The 23503-nt window shown below is 31.8% G+C and overlaps 1 protein-coding gene across 5 annotated transcripts in view; it reads left to right on the forward strand.

Annotated features, from left to right (window-relative positions):
* Positions 1–23503, forward strand: part of LOC115216323 (zinc finger protein ubi-d4) — a 64321-nt gene that overhangs the window by 25615 nt on the left and 15203 nt on the right. For 3 of the 5 annotated variants that reach the window (XR_003882068.2, XM_029785541.2, XM_036506806.1), the window contains one exon: positions 17098–17145. The exons of 1 other annotated variant lie outside the window; for it this stretch is intronic. Coding sequence is in view for 2 of the 4 variants with exons in the window: in XM_029785541.2 (XP_029641401.1) it covers positions 17098–17145 (48 nt within the window). In the remaining 2 variants the exon portion in view is untranslated. Of the gene's footprint in view, positions 1–1319; positions 1387–17097; positions 17146–23503 lie in introns of all 5 variants that reach the window. One more of the 5 variants, XR_005001036.1, reaches the window with a different exon arrangement.

Here is a 23503-nt window from a genome sequence, read left to right on the forward strand (position 1 = left end):
GTCCTCCAGAACTCTTCTGGGTCAGCAAATGCCAAATATAAACATCCTAATAAGGATCATGTGAAACATATCTCATATGTGCTTATCTTATTATTATTGTTGTTAAGGTGGCAAGCTGGCTGAATCATTAGCATTCCAAGTAAAATACTTAGCTACATTTCATCTATCTTTTCAGGATCAATGAAATAAGTACCAGTGGAACACTGGGGGTCAATGTAATCAACTAACTCTCTCCCCAAAATTTCAAGCCTTGTGCCTATAATAGAAAAGGATTGTTGTTATTGAATAGATTGCTCATCTATTTCTGTTACTAAAAAGTGTTACTGTGTACTTGAACTTATCCATGGTGTTGGTTGATCAAGAAACACTATCTTCTTGGATAGGTATATTAATTTGTTGAGGTTCTACTTTATTTGTCCTGATAGTCCACATTCAAAGCTGATATTTGGCGATTGCTCAAGATTTATACTTTTAACAATGTTCTTTTTTCATGTTAGCTATTTTTTAGCTATGTCTACTGAGGCATCAAATTAATTAAGTATCTTGGCAGTGATAGGCTAAATACCATTTAGTATGCTAGTGCCCTTACGACTTAGACACATGCGACATTCAATTAAAAATGATGTTAATAAATTTCAAAATGTTATTATTGATTATTGTAGTTAGAAACTCATTTGTTTAGAAAAGTGCCTTTGTTGAAATGTAATGTATATACTAGTACATTCCTTTTCATTTTATGTTTTATTGCACTGATCTTATCTGAAATTATTGTTTTAAAATATTTCGTATAAGTGCCTTAATTTTTCATCTTGTTATAAGTTGAATGTTTGTTACTGATCTATGGAACAGTTAAAAAGTCAGCATTCACATTATAAAGTATATTCCCAAATTAAAAGCTTTTTGATCTGATATTAATGTAAGGCTCTCTTAATGATGGTAGCTTGCAGCTATTCTTGATTGATTCAGAATTTTCAAAAATAACTTTATTGTTTAGACAAGTTATTTAAAAATAAAATTAATGCGTGTGTGTGTGTTTTCAAACTTCCATTTTGTTTAAATGTTAATGTGTTTAAACTGTTTTGGGAGATTCACTCCTCAGTGCCATACAAAGCATTTATATCCCTGTAACTTAATCCAAAAGACATATAAGCTAGACAAACTTAGATGATGTCTTTATTAATATGAATGAAACATAGTTGAAATGTTCCCTTACTCTGACAAAAAAAAAATAGACATAATTTGTAATAGCTTTCATATTAATCATCATGAGATGCATTGGATTAAAACCTTGTTTTCTTTCTCAAATCACTACCTGCTAGAAATCATTTTGGTCTTTGTGATACCACTAGGGAGGTTTATATGGTACCAGAATGGAGACAATTATAGGTAAAGACAAATTATGGTCCTCAAATATGGAATGTTCTGATTAATAACTTTTAGAAAGTCTCTTGCTAGCATGGTTGTTAGTTGCTTATGCAAATTATGCCATACAAATCGTTTACAAACTGGATGCTTCTTTATTCTTAATAACAATAAAGCATGGTTAATGAAGCATGTCTTAAATTTTTTAGTAAGAAGTGCAATATCTTAAGCTGTTATGCCAACAAGGCTTTTGCTTAATAAGTATTTACACTAATTACATAATCTGTATAAATTATGGACTTAAATTAAGGATTTCAGTCTTTTATATGTTTCCGTTTAGTATTTCATAGAGTGAATTAACTATAAAACTTATCAATGTTGAACAAAAATATTCTCAAGACTAAGGATATTGTTTGGAAATCTTAGAACTTCTAAATATAGTGTGATACAGGTCTGGTGAAAATATCTATTTAGGAACTAAAATGCATAAATGAATAGGTTTGTAAAGTAAATAAATGGATTGTCTGTCAGCTTTGATAATGAGCATTCTGTCGTTTGCTCACCCAAATTAGCATGTAGGTGGCTGAGCATTCCACAGACATGTACAAGTCAACATAATCCTGAGATAGAATCAGCATGACACTGTGGACTAGGCCAGTTTTTGTTGAATGTGGTATTGCTCAAGGTTCAATCTGTCTGACAGGCTTCCGCACAGTTTCTGTGTCTCTACAGTTTGGGTCACGCATTGCCATGGTATTTATGAGTAGCTATAAGATTAAAAAAAGATTTTGAAATATATATATACGAAATTTGAATATATACATATATATTCATAATTTGAACACCAATTATTCACTGCATATCTATGATCTACGCATGTTCCATCAAACTGATTAATTACGGCAATTTCACCTATAATTACATTAATCTCAATCTGAGATAGCTAATCTCATGGACATTACTTCTCTTCCCTGACTAAATTATAAATTGTATATATAGAAAGTTTGAAGCAGTAGTTTCCAAACTTTTTGCAAGGAATGGAAACTGCTATACCTCTTTCCATTTATATTCTGTGGACCACCCACACCACCCTGATTTTAATGAGACCTTGAAAGAAGTGAACATTGTTTTAGAACATTTCAGGAAGTACTGATTTAGAGTATGCAGTTTATTATAATTATCTAGAAGAAAAAGTATTTCATATCACAGTGCACTTAGATTTTGTGATGTCAAATATCTTGTGCAAACAAGAAAAAGTTTTGTATCTAAAGCTAAGAACCTGTCTAGTTCTGAATATATATAACTCAGTTTCTTGTAGCTAAAAATAATGCAAAGTAAATATTAACAGTATTGTAAAATCTCTGCTTGTTAAATAAGATAGCCATTTGGTGCTGGATGTTTGTTTCTAATGAATTTCATATAAGTTAGGCTGTTTTGCACAAACCATTCTATGCAACCTGAATCTAATGGTGGGTTAGAAACCCACCCCTTCAATAAAAATGAAGGTGTGTGTCCAGAGTTCAGTGCTGTTGAGGTTATCTTTTCTAAGCCCATTGAATGGCTTGAATACGTTACTGTAAATTATTAGAATGCACTTTAATTCTACATAGTTTTACAGTGGTCAGTTTTATCTATCCATTTCACCTGTTTACAACTGGTTGTTTTAAAGGTTAAATATCTTGGACTTGTAAATAGTTGAAGATAGAATATGAAACATTGTCTTACCAACCAAGATGTTTCAAACCCTATAAATTTGACCAGCCCTGACTGTATGAATATCACATTAAAAGTAGAAAGAAACTTATTAACATTTTTATGAAATAATCAATTAATGAATAGTATGTAATGATTTTAACACCAAGAGGAAATACAGTGTAAACATTTGTCCTGTTTAAATCATTGCAAAATATAGAATAATTTGAAACTAGAGTGGAGAGACTGTATTTTGATATCTATTTTAAAGCTAGAATTGGTTGGACAGGTCTCTAGTGCTCATATTGTTGCCCATCTTCATCCTGTCACAGCATCTGTGAAACCAACTTCTTAAGATCTGACCTCACCGTTTCTTGCCATACTTCCATCGGTCTCCTTTTGCCAATGGTAGCATTTTTCTAAAGAGTCAAAGACTGCACTAAAAAATTGTGTAGAAAAATAAACTTTATAAGTATTTACACAAATTGATTACAAAATTTGTATAAATTATGGACTTGAATTAAGAATATCAATCTTTTGCTAACTAAAATAAAAAGGTTAAGGTTGATTGTAAAAGTACATACGAAGGTTCTTAATTTTTTTTATTAGGTGTGTATGTATGTATATATATATATGTGTGTGTGTGTGTGTGTATATATATTTTACACATGTATATATATATCTCTGGCATATATATTCCTCCCTGGACAGGACACTGGTCCATTGCAGGATTACTCATTTTTCCCATCTGAATGGACTGGAGCAATGTGAAATGAAGAGTTTTGCTCACGAACACAACACATTACCCAGTTCAGGAATCAAAACCACAATCTTGTAATCATGATTCCAACACCCTAACCACTAAGCCATGCATCGCCACATTGTTTGGTCTGATATCCTATGGAAATTCATTGTAGAAAAGAAGATGGTTTATAAGAATAGCTTTTTAATGCTACTTGCATTAAATATGTTAACATTGAAGTTTCATTGCATGTATTTGTTTTACATTTTCATCAGCCATGTGTTCTAATTAAATCAATAGTTTTCTTAACGAGACAAAAGAAGCAATATAGTTCCTTCTTCTAATCTAAATGCCAAAATTCCTATATCAAAATTCTTTAGTTCTAATCTGTAAAATTTGTTTTCCTTCCTCTTATATTCTGGTTTGCTTTATATATTCCCCAAATGTAATGTGCATTGAGGCCACAGATATTACATAAAGTTCTGGAGAGGCCAGTCAAGAGGTTGTTGGTTTTATGCTGTTACTGGTATTGCATTGTGAATGGATAAAACACTTAAATTTCAAATACCCTCTTTTGCAAGGATTGTTAAGAAGAAAGGGAGTTTTCGATAAGCTGATTTGCCCTAGATTAAGTCTTGTGTAGTGCTCCAATAACTTCATGGGTTAGCTCACTACTATCACACATAATAGTGTGTCCAAGATTTAATAATGGAATTTCAGTAAGTTTGAATAGTGCACATGATCTCTATTTCTTCTGCGATAGAAAATATCATGATAAAAACCAAGTTTCGTCGTCTAATGTCTGCTTTCCATGCTGGCATGAGTGGACAATTTGACTGAAGACTGGCAAGCCAGGAGGCTGCACCAGGCTCCAGTCTGATCTGGCAAGGTTTCTACAGCTGGATGCCCTTCCTAACACCAACCATTCCAAGAGTGTAGTGGGTGCTTTTTACGTGCCACCGGCATGGGGGCCAGTCAGGTGGAACTGACATTGACCACACTCGAATGGTGCTTTTTCCATGCCACCAGCATGGAAGCCAGTCAGGCGGCATTGGCATCGATCACACTTGAATGGTGCTAAGTTTTTCATATTTAATAATATCTATTTTTCATAAACATTTTAGCAAATACGAAAGTTTGTAATAAATTTATTCATCTAAAATTACATTTTAGTTGAACAATTAGTCTACTAAAGTAATTATTTCTTTGTTTTTTTTATTAACAATTTTGCTGTGATATGCTCTCATCTGGGTTTGAAATTTCTTTACTATCTTTTTTATATTTTCCTTAAATGTTATCTGCTGTTTTGTTTTATCAATTATCTTCATCTTAATCCATTTAATAAACCAGTAGAGATTGAGATAATTAATCTGAAATAGCAGTTGTGGATCTGACAGCAACTATTTTTATTGATAATAGTATTGATTAAATTATATTGTATTTTAACCATTTTATTTCTCTTCAGAATATTGAAACCTTATTAAAATCATCACAATTAAACAAAATTTTTTAAAAAGATCAATTACTTTTAAATTTAAGACTGCATAATGCAATTTTGTTTAGTTAAATCTTCCTTTATACTTGCTTAAGGAAACTAATATTAGCATAATCATATTTTAATGATATAGAATCAAATATCCTACACAACTGGAGTAGAGGTAGAGAAAAAAAATTAATGTTAATAATTTGTAAATGTGTGTGTAATTACACATGTATGTATATACATACACATACGCACACATACTCAGTGTTTAATGTCCATTTTTCATGCAGGATTATGTTGAACGGGTTTGCAGGATGGCATATCACCATAGTGAGTTGTGATGTCACCACTTCTTTCCATGTTCTTCTTGGGTTTTATTTTTGTCATGATTGTCTTCCACTATCACCAGTTTTTCACTTGGTATTAGCATCACCACACAACCCTACTAGTGCAACCATCTTCCTTATGCACAGTGGCTGATGCCTTTAAGTCCCTTTGTGTAACTTAACAGTACAAATACAGCAGACCATACTTAATTCATTTCTGTCCACTCTTCACATATCTGTTGCATTTGTTGTCTAATTTTCTCACTTACAAACACTTCCTGCCGTCTTGCACTCTAGCTGGAGAGAGATGTACCTTATCAACAGACAAAATAACTCCCTGAATTCTTTTTCTTTTCTTCAAATCCTTTCTTTGGTTATGCAATTTATTTTCACTTCAGCTACCTCTTGCATTCATTCTTTCCTCTGGGCTGTATGTGTGTATATTAAATATATATATATATATATATATAATGTACGACATAATATATAAATATATATGTATCTATATATATATATATAAAAATATATATATATGTGTATATATGTATATATATGTGTATATATATATATATATATATATATATATATATATAATGTACGACATAATATATAAATATATATGTATCTATATATATATATATAAATATATATATATATCATCATCATTTACCATTCCATGATAAAAGCTGGTAAGCCTGAGGACCATACCAAACTCTTCTGTCAGCTTTTGCATAGTGTCTATGGCAGGATGCCTTTCCTAACACTAACCGCTTTAAATATAGGTCAAGAACAACTATTTTCCAATTTAATCTTTTTTTATTAGGGTTTTTTTCCCATTTCTACATTTCAGAGCCTTACACTAGAAATTCTTTTTTATCAGCTTTTCTCGGCTGTTTTCATAATGTTGATTACTTTCCTACCCCTTTTTATACCGGGCAGCTTTTGTTTATGCAGGCTTTACAGCCAAAATGTTCTTTATGCAGAGACTTGATTCTAGAGCATTAGAGTTCCATTTCATCAAATTTGTATTTTGACCATTTGAGTTACACTATCAAATTCCAGCTGTAAAACCTGTATAAATAAAAATTGCCTGATACAAAGGTACAAAAAACCCTGATAAGAGAGATGAAACTGGAAGACAGGTTTTCTATATATTCATATATATATATATATAATCCATGGAAGCATAGGAAAAGTTGGTATTAGAAATATATAACAATAAGCACTAGTTTAGCATCTGTTTATTCCCTTTATTTTAATGTCATTTAGTGTTGTGAGCTTCAGGTGCTAATCATATATTTGTTTCAGTTTGATTATAAACACTTTTTATGTAGTTGGTTTGGAAAGGTATGTATTGTTTTACATGCTGTGGGAGACTATTCGATCACAGCTATTTGTTTGTGTTGATGTTATGTTCAGTAATTTCCAGGTAGTCTTGGAATATATTTTTTGATGTTCTTTAACAATTTGATTGAAAGGCACTGTTGTGTCGAAACCATAATGATTTTGGACAGAGCAGTTGATGATGGAATGTCTATGTTCATCAGTTTTGGTTGTTATTGTGGTGTTTATATAGCTGTTTGTATGTTCATTTTTTTTTTCCTTTCTAGTTTGTCTTTTATGTAGTTTTATATTCTTCAGCATTTCAGTGTTAACCTTGATTGTATCCTTAGTTGTGTAGGATTAGTTCTTCCATTGTCTGGTATATATCTAAGTCTAGTTTTAATTGTTTCTATAATCTGTTGATTTTATGGTTATGGGATTGTATGGGTCATATATCAAATTGGGTCTAACTGAAAGTTCTGGTTTTTTTTTTTTTGTTAGAGTCAGTTTGTTAGGAATTTAGTACTTAAAGTTTAAATTGTGTTAGGTGTTAACTAGTACACTTGTTATGATAGATTTGTGACACACATACTCTTGTCACTTTTTCACATCTGAAGTTGATTTTGCTTCATAGGTTAACTTTACTACTAACCATATGTTAGTGCTTAATCCTAGATCAATCCGAGCTGAGCAGACTTACGATGAAAGGCATTGGAGCCTTTTATCCTGTATTTTTTATTCAAGTATAATATATCTAGAGCTTTATTTTTCACTGTATCATTCATTTTTAATATGATGGTAGTGGGATTGGCAAGAAATTTAACTACTGTTTCTATTGGGTTGAGTGACTGCATGAAAGTTCTCACATAGTACATCTAAATCCTTGGTTCTATGTCTGTCTGCTAAAAATGTCACTGTACCACTTACATGCATTGCTTCTCTTGAGTGTTTTTTTGAGTTACAACCAGTACCTGCCAGTATTTCTTACAGTGAGTAATGATACTTCTATGGCTGTGAAATTTTGTGCTTCTATATCCTAATACTCTACTCTTTCCATAAAAGACAGTACATGAGAGATGTACTCTGAATACAACCTGCTTTTATTCTTGGTTCCTATATGTGGCAAGGTTAGCAGGTTCATTAAATTTAATTTTGTTTTTGACTAGACTGCTATTAACTTGGAAAATATATGTCATTTGCAAATCTGACTTTGTATTCTTTATCATATACACACACTCTTGTGTATTGTGTATGTTTATAAGTATGTACAGTGTGTATCTGTAAATATTTGTGTATTTTTCATGACTTACCACTAGCTTGTCCATTATCATCATTTTATATCTTCTTTATATGTTGGTATGAATTGGTTGGGTTGTCACAGTCTTTGTTACCTTCTATCAGAAGCTACAATTCCCAGAAACTAGATGTTCTTTTGTATCACTGTCTTGGTTTTTACAGTTTGTTGCCTTTCCTAATACCAACCACTTTACAGCCTATATGAGGTACATTTATTTATGGCACCATCATTAGAGCTGTTGAACAGTCCTTAGTGAGACAGGACTTGAAGGGCATCATAACCTTACACATTCTCTACTCATTTAGCCAACCACTTTACATTGGAATAGTAGACTATGGCGGTGGGAGTTGACTTGTATACAGTGTTTGGAAAAGAAGCAATGATAGAAAGACCAGAAGCGGTTATTAGAGTGACCAGGATGGGGGAGTAAATGTAGATATAGAGAGTACACCTTATATGTAAAATCTGTGTATTTGTTCCAAATTCATTAAATATGTACATGTGTGTGTGTGTTAAAAATTGGAATGCAAATTGAAATAAAAGAATAAAAGGACAGAAGGAAAGAAAACAACATTTTCACTTTATATTCTGTTATTCCAGTGTTAATAAACCCTATGCTTTTCTTAATAGACAATGGAGGATGGAATACCATCCTCTATTTTGTCCTGACAAAGGGGCACTAATATCAAAATATAATGTAAAATGTAAACTGTTTTTTCTGTCTTCCTCACTTCTGTTTTTATTCCTTCATTTAATTTTGCATTGTATTAGCTTTTAAGTAATTCAAGCTTTAAATATCACACGTTGTTTCACCCATATCACACTTACACACAAGTGTTTGTACATGTATTGTATAGATATAAAGAGATTATTTTCTTTTCTAGTTGGTAGGCTGAAGTTATTTTGAAACATTTCACTTTTCATGCAGGTATACCTGAATGAGTCTGTTCCAGTATAGTATGTCAATGTTTGTTATGGTCATTTATCGTCTAATATACACAAGAAAGTCCCCAGCCTTTGTTGTTGTGTATGTCTTATTGTTGCCAAATTTATGGCTGGATACCCTTTCCTATTGCCAGGAAGGGTATCCATTTTACAGCATGGAACAGATGTATTTATCATGCTGAAAATTACTTTCCTTAACCTATATCAGTTTTAATTCTAAATTAATGCATCCCTCGGTAGGCTGCCTTTACTGCAGGTTGCAGAGTCCACATCTTCATTTGTTTTTGTTCCCTTTTGGTATATATTTTTTTAATGGCTGGATGCCCTTTCAATCACCAGCCACTTTACAATATGGATTGGGACTATCTTATACAAGTGCAATCTTCTTCCATATACGTGTGTGTGTGTTTCATTTATTGGACCACAGCCATGATAGGACATTCCTGTCAAGGGTGTAGTCAATCATATCAATATCAGCATTTGTTTTACTGGTGGATTGCTGAGTTGCAAGATATAAAAGATTATAAACACTGGTGCAGTTTTAGAACACCCACCACCTCACAACTAAAATCAAGACAGCCTTTTTTCTATAAACCAGGAAAAGGAAATTTAAACATTAAGAAAGCCTAGAGGAAGCATCCTCCTAGAAGTTGGGGAACCCACTGACCTACAACCTAGTTTCTATAATCTGGCCAGAAAGCAATGGACATAGGTAGACAGGCTAAGATAAGGCCATGGCAAAACAGAGGCTAGCCTGTATTGATAGGGATATTGTGCATCCCCTATGTGCCAGTGTGTCCGGTGTCTCCAAAAGGCACTCAGCAACTGGTGTTGTGCTGTCCGGATACTTCAATCCTGGGGTGATATGGAACAGTCAATGAGGGTGCCAAACTATATATCTCATGGATTTTTAATGTAAATTTTGTGGGATAAATATCACATATACGAAACAATAATGCTGTGTGTAAAAAATTAGTATATGTGTATACATATACCAACCAGACTGTCAGATGTTGCTACATATCGCTGTTCACACTGTGCTTTGCATTGTTTTGGCCTTCAAATGATGCCACCCCACTGGCTAGATGAACAGGCCAACATTCACCCCTGATCAAAATGAGGACTGGAACAATGTGAAATGAAGTGATTTGCTCAAGAAAACAAAGTGCTGCCGGTCTGGGAATTGAACCCATAATCTAGTGGTTGTGGGTGCAACAGCCTAACCATTGGGCTCTGCTCCTTCACATATACACTCCGACAAAAGTCCACACACGAGATATTGGTCAGGTAGAACTATAATAGAAAATGTGCAGCATAATGGGATTGAACTTAAAACCATATGATTAGAAATGAACTACTACTACTTGACGTAGCATATTCCTTTGTATATTTTCCTTTTATAAATGTATGTGTATTTGTGGAGATTTGGCTGGCCAGAACCTAGATTATACTATACTCTAGTATAATCCAGGTTCTGGCTAGCCACATCAAATGATACAGAACAACAGGATTTTTTTTTTTTTTTTTTTGATTTTATTCAATATACAGTATATATATATATACATCATTAAAATGAGAATGGAAAATTGTAGATCCACAAATTCTGTTTATTACATTAATATATATAATATATTCACATTTAATCTCTGTCTGACATGCATTTCTTCTTCATAAATATCCAGGGATTTACTGTGAATATACTGGAAATAATACTGTAATAAATAGTCTTTGTGGATGTATAGTTCTCCATTCTTATTCTAATGTTTTATATAAATGATTGCACATACACACAATGTATGTGTTTTGTTTATTTGCCATATTTGCTGTGGGATAGCACTTGGGGAAAAACTCCCTAATAATAATGTTTTGGTGATAAAACACCTGAAAGTCATAGACTATATATATATATATATTTATACATATATATATATATATATATACATATATATATACACATATATGTAAAGTTGTTCACTTGATGTTTTGGTGGAATATGAGTTTGCTTAAAGAAGGTGGTACAATACTAATTTGTTAGTAAAATATTCTGGCAACAATAACAAGACTGAAATGTTATCTTTGAAATATTTATTAGCTACTCATATTTCAGTTTAAATGTCCTTTTAGCTGTATTTCTTTGTGCAAAGAAACTCATTAAACACACACAGATTCATGCAAAGTTTTACATAGTTTAAAATCAAATGATTTCTGTTAATGGTGTTGATTAATTAAAGATAACTATTGATACTATAGTTGAAAGTAAAGATGCATTTCTCTGGTGTCAGTGTAAACACCTTCAAATATGCTTACATATGTCTATCTGCTTGGTGCTTCTGTTATTTATTCTTTTACTTGTTTCAGTCATTTTGACTGTGGTCATGCTGTGGCACCACCTTTTAGCCAAAGAAATCAACCCCTGAACTTATTCTTTGTAAATCTGGTACTTATTCCTATCACTCTCTTTTGCTGAATTGCTAAGTTACAGGGACGTAAACTCACCAAGATCAGTTGTCAAGCGATAGTGGAGGACCAAACATATATATATATATTTGATTTTGTTGGCTACGCAGTATAGTAGAGTCAGTTGGGCACCGTCTGTGAGAAAAACAGCACCATGATGCAGTTCACTCTCACAGTAATTTGGAAATAACATGCTCACACTGGAATCTCCAATACAAATATTTCAGAATGTTTGGATATCAATCTGAGGACAGTGCAGTTTGAGGACATGTACCAACAGTCATAAAAATCAAACATCAAGTCAACATCATGGTGTTTGGAGTGATCACTAGTGATGGCAACATTATGTCTCTATTCATCTTCCCACATGGCCTCATTCAACACGTAGGCCTACATCTAGTGCCTGGAGGAGGTATTGCTGCCCTGGGTCAAGAGAGTGACTGCTGGAAGACCCAGTGTCTGGCAACAGGACTCTGCACCATGCTACACAAGCAGGAGAACCCAGTCATGGATATCAGACAGTTTCTGTGACCACATTACCCCTAACATCTGGCCACCTAACTCTCCAGACTGCAATCCCCTTGATGATTATGTGTGGGACACAACTGAATGAGAGACCAACAAAACTCCTTGTAACACCAAAGATGAACTGAAGGCAAGGATTATGGTAGCATTCACCATCTTAAACAAGGAGACCATCCAGAAGAGTTGCAGGAGATTCTAAAGTCGTCTGGAGGCCGTGGTTGAAACCAGTGGTGATTTTATTGAATAAATTTACTCTTTAGTATTTCAAGATATTTTTATGTAATTAGGTAAATATATCTGTTAAAATGAGATGTCAGTGTTATTTTCATTTTTGCGTAGTTTAGATGGCAGTTTATTCACTGTGGGTGGTGAGGGGCAACTGACTGAAATATTTCCTCAAATAAGTACCTGCCCAAACCATGCCTACATGGGAAAGCAGACATAGAACGAATAAACAATATATGTATGTATGTGTGTGTGTGTGTGTATGTGTAAAACGTATGTCTGTATATGTGTGTATATATAATGCATGTATATGTGTATGTATATATATACATGTATATCATATGTAAATGTTTATATGTATATATATATATATGTATATATATATATATTTGTATATACACACACATACATTGTATTTGTATGTATAATACTGTCCATTTTCTTTCTTTTTTTTTCCAAAATAAAAACACTACATTGTTGGCATTTTGGTATTCAATAATTGCAAAAAAATTTTCTGAATAAAATTTTGTGTGTGTATTTGTGCATATATATATATATATATATATATATACAGCATTCATAAACCAGAATTAAATTGTTGATGATGTTTACAGTTTACCATCAGTTTAATTCTAGGTTGTGAATGGTGTATATATATATATATTAATGTTTTTATGTTATGATAAGTTTTACATTAAACTGAAGGATTACTCGGTACAAATTTATTATTCTCTAACAAGACAGTAACTTCAAAGTTTTGGCCAGTTAGCTCATCATCGAACTGTAATTCATTTAAATTCATCTTGGCTTTATGTAATCAGGTTACCCTAGAAAATTTTTAACTTATATAAAGCCAAGATGAACTTAAATGAATTACAGTCCAATGATGGCTTAGCAGGCCAGAACTTCAAAGTCACTACAAATAGATATATATTTACATATGTATTAACAGTGTTGAAACAAAATTTGTTTTAACACATGAATTCACATCAAGAATCTTGAAAATCAAATACAAAAATGAAACATAAATTCTTGATGTGAATTCATGCGTTGGAACAAATTTTGTTGTCTTGGGAGAGTCATTACGCCAATAATAACATACACAAGCACAGGTTCAATTCCACTTCTTTATTATTAGGCAATTATGTAGCTATCCAACTAACTAATTGATTGTTTGTTTAACATGTTAGTTAAATAGCCAATCAGTTTGTTTGTTCGTCAAAGTTCTTTTGTTGCTGTTTGCAACCCTTTCAGTGACTTGTAATCTCCCAACTCAATGTGAAGGCTGCTTTTGTGTGTGTGTGTATATATAATATATATATATATATATATATATATATATATATGGGTGTCGAAACACCATCCCTCCATTGTTAAGATATTAAGATGCTTTTCTTAAAATGAAACCAATGGTAGCCTTAATACACAAATATCTATATATATATATATATATATATATATATATATATATATATAGTGGTCCAAAAGTAGGTTTATAGTTATCACGTACACACTTCAAATTTATTTTAAAACATTTTATTACATTTAAATTTCTATCTTACAATCATATTGTTCTATGCACATCTTAAACAGACAATGTTTAATTTCTCAGATGATCAAGATGTCCTCCTTCAACATTGCAACATTCTTCAAACCTCTTCAGAACACTCTCGCACACAGTGTAGCACAAATTCCAATCTCCATCAATTTCAGTCAACATATCAGAAATGTAATCTTTTCATTCAATTACTGTTTTGGGATTCTTCTCATAAACCTTGTTCTTTACAACACTCCCAAAAAAGAAATCCATTGGTGTTGGGCTAGGTGAACATGGTGGCCATTTGATGCTGCCCATCTTCCAAGCTAACGCTGTGGAAAGGCTTAGTTAAGGTAGTCTCTTACTGTCAATGCATTTTGTGGAGGTGTTCCATCTTGCTGAATAATGGTTTCATATTTTTTCGATAATTAAGATCTAAACTGTTAATATATGAATGCAAAAGAGATAGTTGAACAACTGTAAACCTAATTTTGGGCCACCCTGTGTATACACACACACATATACAGAGAGAGAGAGAGAGGGCGGAAGGGGAGGAGCTGTTAGTTTGATGATGAGAATTCATTTGGTTATTCAATGAACTGAATTACTTGCCCATGTAATTGGCATGTAAGTTGCTGAACTGTAAATGTAATTCCCTAACAGTGTATGACATAGTTGTACCTTTGAATTACAGACACTATCCATCTGATGGGCTTCTATACCTAATTTTATTCACAAGGTAGCGATCAACCCAAGGCTATAGAAAATGACATTTGCCCAAGGTGTATGAAGTGGGATTGAACATGGAGCCATGTGGTTGCAAAGCAAATCTCTTAACCATTCAACCATACTCTGCTTGTTTACATGTATGTGTATATGTATATATCCGGATATGTATGTGTGTGTGTGTGTGTGTGTATATATATATATACATACACAAATCAGTAACAAACAGCAAATTCAAGAACAAAACAACAAAAGTCAAATGAACATACACAGTGAATATATTAATCTGATGTTTAGTGTGTACATATGTAAATATGTCTGTATGTGTGTACACACACACATATATATATATGTATATATATACACACACATATATACATATGTATATACATATATATATATATATATATATATATATATATATATATATATATATATACATACACACACACACACACACACACACATGCTCACATACATATAATTTCTTTCAGAATGGTTCTTACATTTGTTGAATTCCAACAATGTAATGTTTTATCAAAAGAGAAAAAGTTTGTTATATTTTGGGATGGTCATCATCCGAAAATATAACAATACTGTTTCAACACATGGTTTCACATCAGGAATCTTGCTACACAACTTCATAAACAAAAAAAGCTTATTTTTCTGTTAATGATTTTTTTCTTCTTCTAGCAATTAGAATTCAAGGAAAAAAATTTTGTTTCTTATATATTGACTTTAGAAAATTTCAGAAATTTAATTTTTTTTATGTATTTAAAAAAAAAATTTTTTATATTTAGATACTTGTAGGATCTAAAGGAAAGAAAAAATTGTAGTTAGCAGTGAGTTTAATGTGGTAATATTTTTTTATGAAGATACAACTTATTCCTCATCTCCTGGCATATAATGAAAATTTTTTTTCCTAATTGATTGAATCCATGTATGATTGGCAAATAATATTTAATCCTCATTGTGTTAGTTCATTTCTCTGAACAGATATGAAGACGCATAACTCATGTTTTTCTAAGCAGTAGTGACACTGTATTAACATGTTACCTATTTGGGCTGACATTCAACAAGAGATATATACTAGAGGAGGTATCGAGGGAAAAGCTGTAGAGTTGAGGAAAGCCAAGTTTCTTTTTAATTCCATCCTATATCAGTAATGCCCTATGTAATGGTAAATACATACTTTAATCTTGGAAAAACTTTAACATCATTTTAAACTATGTTGAAAATTGAATAAGCTAAGAGGGAGTTGTATATAAGTATTAATTATTTGTTAATCAATTTGCAAGATGATTTCTTTAGAATAGGTAATGTGATTTATGTAAAATAATGTTAAATATATTCGTTTTTCATTGCTTTTCAAAATTTTAATGAAGAAAGTATTTTCAGCTAATGAGAAAAATAAGTCTTATTAATTCAGAAACCTATAATGTTTATGGTACTGTTTTAAAACTACAAATCTCTGATGACCACATTCTCTATGATCTTGCAGTATTTGCATCTTATGGTTATTTGATCATAGTGTAATATGTTATTTAACAGAGCTGTTTTGCACTATTGTTGCTAATGTTGATAGAGAAAATATAAATTAATTTACTACATGCAATCTCATTTTTGCCTACCACATTGTCTTTTCAGCTTTCATGCATATAGTGTATGTAAGAGAGCTTATTATGTTACCTGATATATTTAAAACTACAATCTTTAATTAAGCAAACAGTGTTAATATAGTCCAGACCAGTGGTCTACTCTGCAACTCTGAGAATCTAGAAAGAACAGTGTGTTAGATCAGTGTTTCATCAAAAGTCATTATATAAAAGCATTTTTTTCCCAAATTCTTTCTGCTTCACTATCTTACCATCTTCACATTTTCCCTTTTCTTTTTTTCTTTTTATTTTTGTGATCTTTATTACATTTTCCAGGGTTTTTTGGTTTTCTTGCACAGAATATCAAGTTGATGCTAAGAATCTGTTAACTAATAACATCAATTCTGTAATTAGATGTATTTTATTGATATAATCCATTTTCATTCATTTTCAAAATACTATCATATACAGCTAGAAACAAAACTTCTTTCATAATAAGTAAAAATTATTTTACCTGCTCTTTCTTGTATTGTAACTTTAAAAAAAAAATGCTTTTAGATATAAAGTTCCTTAAATGTAATTATTTATTGTATACATCATTGCAGCAGTCTTAGACTCTGGCTTGGTAGCTTTGTGCATTCTTTATTGTTCTCATTGATAATTATTTTTTTAATGTTACACCTGGTCACAGATAATTCTACTCTTCCACATGTCAAGAGCTGATTATTAATATTATTGTAATTCCAAACATATTTATTCTCTTGTTCTCTTGACTATTTCTTGGTTTTCTACATCACTTGATTAAATTTTAGAGGATATATTTACTAACCTTTTTCTTCTTAACTTTCTGCATCATCACCAGTGGGTATTTCTATGGACAGCTATAATACTTTCAATCATACACCTGTCGGTGAGTGCCGTGTTTTAGATCTTACTGTAACTGGTAATCTTATCCATCAACTTTAAAATCCTTTGGATTTCTTGTGCTTTACTTGAGAGCAAAAACTTGGTATAATCATTATTTTTGAAGAGGTTGTATTAAGACAAATAGCTAGGGTTTCTCCATTGTTAAAAATGCTAGAATTATCTTTGTATTAAAAAGATATCTTGTTGCTGTTTAATAAAAAAAATTTTAAAAACTGCATTCGTAATCATCTAGGTGTTGAGATTGCTGTATCACTGTTAAGAGAGTAAAATAGTTAAAAATCAAATTACAACACAAATCTGTCTATTGCAATTTGCAATAAGTTTTGTCATTTTGTAATGATTTTTAGTTCAACATATGTCATAGTCTCTGCTCTTGCTGTGACTTTTTTGCTCTTATAACAGTGAATTACTTTCCTAGTTTTATTTTTCATTTTTAATTTGGGATTTCTAAAGTCCGTTCAAATGGCTTGAATAAAAACCATTGATTATATTCTGTAATCTGATATTCAAATTATATTGCTAAGTCTGAGGTGTTTTTTTTTAATATCTCTTGATACTTTTTAAACCTTACTCTTTATTAATTATGAAAGACATTAAGAATTAGATTAAATTATGTTCATTTGTTACATGTGACTAATTATTCTATATCAATTTCATTTGAATTTATGTTATTAGCTTATATTGTTTATGACAAGTTTGATGCTCTCTTTTCGCATAATGAAGAAATGATTATGGATATTAATTTACACTCACATTGTCTGTATACTAATAAATAAAAACACTTTGTTGATAGGAGGGCATTATTAATTCAAAACTAAGTATTTCTGGAAGTAACTAGATCATTTGATTACCACCTAGTTTTTTATTATCTGATGTAAGACGTTGCAGAATTTAGTCATAAGTCGACATGACTTTAGTTCTGAACCGAATGCTTTGTTTCATTAATTATCATTTCAGTTGTAATTATGACTTTCTTATGAAGTGGTTATTCCTAGATATCTATTATCTTTTAGTTATTCTAAATCACATAATATATCTTGTGATTGATTACTTCAAGACTATTCATTTTCTTATTTCATTAAATTTTGCTATTGTTCAGAATCCTTAAGGCTCACAATAATGCAACCTAATAGCATACTGGTTAAAAGGTAAATTCAGTGAGCTTTAAGAGATATATTGGTCACTGTTTAATCAAGTGGCTAGTGTTTGGATTCTCTTAGGGAATCAATTCTGTGACCCAGTTTCATTTACTAGTTGAAACCATTCGTTTATAGTGCTAATGATCTTAAAAAACACATGTAGCATTATTTGGTTTCTTTAAAATCTAATGCCTTAGTTGAATCTAATCAAATATTAAGTTTTTAATTATATTTTTATAAACATAAAATAATTCAGTCAGAATGTAATAGTTTGTTGCTTGAAAACTGAAGTTTGGGGAATACTTTCATATTAGGTTTTAGCAGCTATCATCATTGCTTATGTTTGATAATAAGAACTTAAAAGCCGTGTTTATGTTTTACTTGTCTCAATCATTGGATTGTAGCCATGTTGGAGACAAGCAAATTGATCTCAGTACTATTTTTTAGTCTGGTATTTTATCGATATCCATTACTCATTTATGTTCCTGTAACTATTAAATTACAGGGACATAAACTAACACTGGTCATCACGCAGTGGAAGTGGGATGACAGGCACAAGCACAAAGACACACACACACATATAACAGGCTTCCACACAGTTTCCACTTAGCAAATTCATTCACGTGGCATTGATCAGTCCAGGCCTATAGTAGAAAACACTTAGCTAAGGTGCTGCACAGTGGTACCGAACCTGAAACCATGTAGTTGTAAAGCAAGCTTCTTAATTATACAGCCATGCCTGCACCAAGAAGAAAACCTTTATTGTTTTCTTCATGTTTTAGAAATATCCTAAATGTTTTGTGCATATATTATTGCCATTTCAACTTATTATATGATGTGTAAGTTATAGAATGAAGTTTCTATAAAAAAAAAAAGAAAGAAAAGCAAAATAGATTTTTATTGTAACAGTACTTACTGCTTTTGTTTGATAGTATGTTTGTGATATATAAAATCTGTAACCAGTAGCATCATACCAGTTTATAATATCTTTGAGAAGGAAAAAAAGTTAACTATTGCATATCATTGTGGAGGTGCGTGGCTTAGTGGTTAAGGTGTCAGCATCATGATCGTAAGATTGTGGTTTCGATTCCTGGACCAGGCGACGTGTTGTGTTCTTGAGCAAAACACTTCATTTCTCGTTGCTCCAGTCCACTCAGCTGGCAAAAATGAGTAACGCTGCGATGGACTGGCATCCCGTCCAGCTGGGGAACACATATGCCATAGAAACCAGGGCCATGAACCTGGCTATGCTTTAAAAGAGCACATTTATGTTATTTTTTATTGCATATCATTATTATCTTCTAAAAATCTGAAGCTTCATGGTTATATATAACATCCATATTATTATCATAGTCATATTATTATGTTACAATCAGTAATGAAGATGACTAAGATATTAAGATGGCAGTGCTTTATGAAATCTAGTTTAGTAACTTAGTTTTCTGGTTTGTTGAAATAGCTGTAAAATTAAATTGACTTGATTAAAGATTCACAAATCAATATTATCTTGAATAACAATGTGTTGGCAGTCTTTTTGTTTGTATGTTGCCACTTTGATTAAAGAAGCACATGAGTTTTCATAATTCCACACAATATGATGTACGGAAACCACCAATTAACAAACAATTTAGTTTAGTCTTAAGGAGTATTTTTAAGGCAGCAAGGTGGCAGAATTATTAGCACACCAACAAAAATGCTTAATGGCATTTCTTCTAGCTGTACATTCCGAGTTCAAATGCTGCCATGGTTAACTTTGCCTTTCGTCTTTTCGGGATCAATAAAATAAGTATCAGTCAAGTTCTGGGGTTGATATACTCCTTTAGGCCTTATTTTATTATTATTACTTGTGTATTGTTTCACATCTGCGTGACTTTCACACTTTAGGTTAGTAAATGAATAGCAAATTTTCAGTTATTGGTTCATAAATATTTTCAAGTTCTCATTTAAAATATATGCATCTTAAGACCTGCGTAGGTCATTATACAGCAATGAAATTGTTTACATCTTCACAATAGCATAAGACATAAAAAAAAATGGTTGATCACATTTGGTTATTGTTGCATATATCCTATCAACATTTTCCTTTTTTACATCAAATACTTTTTGTTCTTTGCATGTTTTATATTAAATGTCTGACTTCTGCTTTTTCAATGGTCATTGGCTTCATAACTTTTGAATTTGTTTTGTTCTTCTCACTCTCTTTATAAAATGTGTGGATGTCTTTAATTCCTGCTTCTCTCACACTCTCTCTTTCTGTCTTTAAACTTTGAAAATGTTTTTCAAAAGTGTTTTTGTGACATTTTATTTTTTTTCCTGGATATTAATATCTTTATCAATCTAAATAGAACTGAACTTTAAGAAAGAGCTGAAAACATAAGCAAATCAGCAGATGTTGTCATAAAACATTCTGTTTTTTATACTATTTTAACAAATGATTTTTTTTTCCTTTTGATTGTTTTTGATATCTCACTTGAATACTAACATATGCGTTCATCTGCTTTTGCACATATCAACTGCTTGCTATACATCAGTAACCTACAGTTTGGTAAATAAATAAACCTGCTGTGACTGGCAATTGACCTTAAACTGTATTCATATCCTCTAGGGATCATTTTGCTATTGGAATTAATATTCTTTTATTTATTAGTTTGATAAGAGACCAGTGACTGTCTTTGTTAGGCCGTTCCTGGGGTGATGTCAGCACAGTCAACATTTAATTTTAATCATAGGCTCCGAGGTGAAGGGAAATATGAACAGAGAATGAGTTCCAAGAAGGCATAGTTCTAACGAAGCTTGATTGAACATATAAGTACAGTGGCTTTTGTGTGGCCAGTCAAAGGGTGTTGAGTGGGCTTAGGTGTGGATAGTAATGCCATTCTTGTAACAATTGAAGAGACAAGCATGGACTTAGCAATCAGGTACAGATAGCTTTGCCCTGGATGCCACCAAGGAGTTTTGTATGAATTGTTTACCTTTCCAAATGCATGAGACACATTTGTACTTTGTATAAAGGGTTAGACTTACTTGGTGTTAAGTAGTGTGGTGGCTCTAAAGAAGGAATCCAGCTTTTGTAGTGTTGTTTCAGTTAAGTTTGATATATAGAGTCTGAACAGTTTCAAACATAGGTTTGGCATGTGTAACCATGGATTGTTCATGAGTAAAAACATTGTAGGTTTGTTTGATTGAAGCAGGGAGCATATACTAAATGTAACTTATCAAATAGTAAGATAAACAAGCTTCCCACTAAACTTCTTCAAGGCAACTTAACTCTGATGTTTGACATAGGAAAGAATTCAAATTTTCCATTATTAAGAAGACATGGTATAAGGAAAGATGATTCTTCATTATAACCACTAATATCTTGATTGGTAACCTCTCCAAGTAACTGTTCATCTTGGAAATGATTTGTGTTTATCTTTGAATGTCCAGAGAGCTGAGTGGAAATTGAGGCCACTCAGCTCTATAGATGTCTGTCAGCTACTTTTTTTATGTTGGTTTTTATGTACCAGGGCTCAGTATATTCAATGACAATAATACTGTGATATTTCAGCAAAGAGGAAATGTAGGGTGAAGGGAGGATTCATCATGATGGTCTATAACTCAAGTTAGTTAGAGAGGAGGTTAAGTACATAGATACTGACCGATGAAAATAGCAAATGTTTCAGCTTCTGCTCTGGAAGAGTTTGCTGTATGTCTGTAAGCTAGTGTGGCAGAAACATTACAACACTGAATTAAATGCTTTTCCAGTATTTTATTTCATTGCATTATGTTCTGATTTGGTAAAAAAGATAGGTGAGGTACCAGTCAAGTACTGGGTTCAATTCACTTGATCCTATTCCTTCTTGACAAATTCAAGGCTTTGTGCCAAAGGTAGCATCTGTAGAGCACAGGACTAAATATGGTAGGAATATAGTTTACATTCCTTTATGCTCTCTTAGTTTATTTAATGCCGAAATCAAACTTGCCTTTCATCCTTTGAGAGTTAATGAAATGAGCACTGGAATGGGGTGGGTTTGGAGTTTAGTTAAGTCATATATATACTCTTGTCAACGTGTGTAACCCTTTGCTAAAGTAAGAAGTAATTATTGGTGCCATGAATTTATATCACATTGTGATCTGGTTTACATAACCAGTTAAAGACATACATGTTTAAACTGTTAAATAATACTCAGTAAAAACCTGAAATGTCACAACCTGTTATTCCTCTTCACTAAATAAATCTGACAAAAGAAATATTTTGTTAGTGTAGAAGTTAGAGTTTAATGAATTAGTGTTTCTCTCCCCTGCCATTTATGCTTTCCAAGCTTTGGTTTATGAAATAACAAACTTTATGTATGTTATAGAAAAAGTATTTAGCTCCATGAAATATTTAAATCAGAACATATTTGTTCCTAATCCTATCAAAAGATTATCTTCTGTTGATCATTGTTATTTGCTTTTACTGTTGTATTTGATAAACAAAAACAAAACAGAAGAAACTTTAAAGATAAACTCTGTATGTGGGATTCTAATTATTTAAGATCAAGATTGTTAGAATGCTTAAGATCAGTTAATGCTAGAAGTTTATTAACTTTATTATTATTTAATTAGCAATTGGTATTGCCAGTGGTTGTGTAGAAACTGTACTCCGAGAGACATCTATATTTTAGTCTTTTGTAATAAAACTAAAACAACATCTGTTTGAATGATGTTTGTTAAATCATCATTTTCTGTACCTCACAGAAAGTTTACAAAGGTTTATATCTAATTTGAAGGGTGTAAGACAGGTATGATAGATCTGAAAAGAATTTTATTCAAAATTTGGATAACCTGTATGTTGTTACAATATTTCATTAATCAGTTGTAACCAAAGCTATTTCCCCCAGTAAAAACTGTTTATGTGCACATGTAATATATATTGCTTTTATATCTGTGCACATTGAAAAGGGGTTTTGTTTTATATAGCATCATTGTGGAATGGTTTTGTTATAGAATAGCTCAGTTATTTAAAATCTCTTTCACATTTTGAGTAAACACTCAATATTTTATCTGATATTCATGGCAGTTCCTGTGATATCCAATATTTTGGCTTGCAAATCTTTTAACAAGCTACCATCAAGTTGTGTAAGTTATTTAAGGTATACTGCAACAAAAGTTTCAGCTACAATAATTGATTTTTTTTTTTTTTTTTTTTTTTTTGTGAGGTAAGGTTAAACTAAAGAA

This window comes from Octopus sinensis, linkage group LG10 (assembly GCF_006345805.1).
Source record: "Octopus sinensis linkage group LG10, ASM634580v1, whole genome shotgun sequence".
Classification (NCBI taxonomy): Eukaryota; Metazoa; Mollusca; class Cephalopoda; order Octopoda; family Octopodidae; genus Octopus; species Octopus sinensis.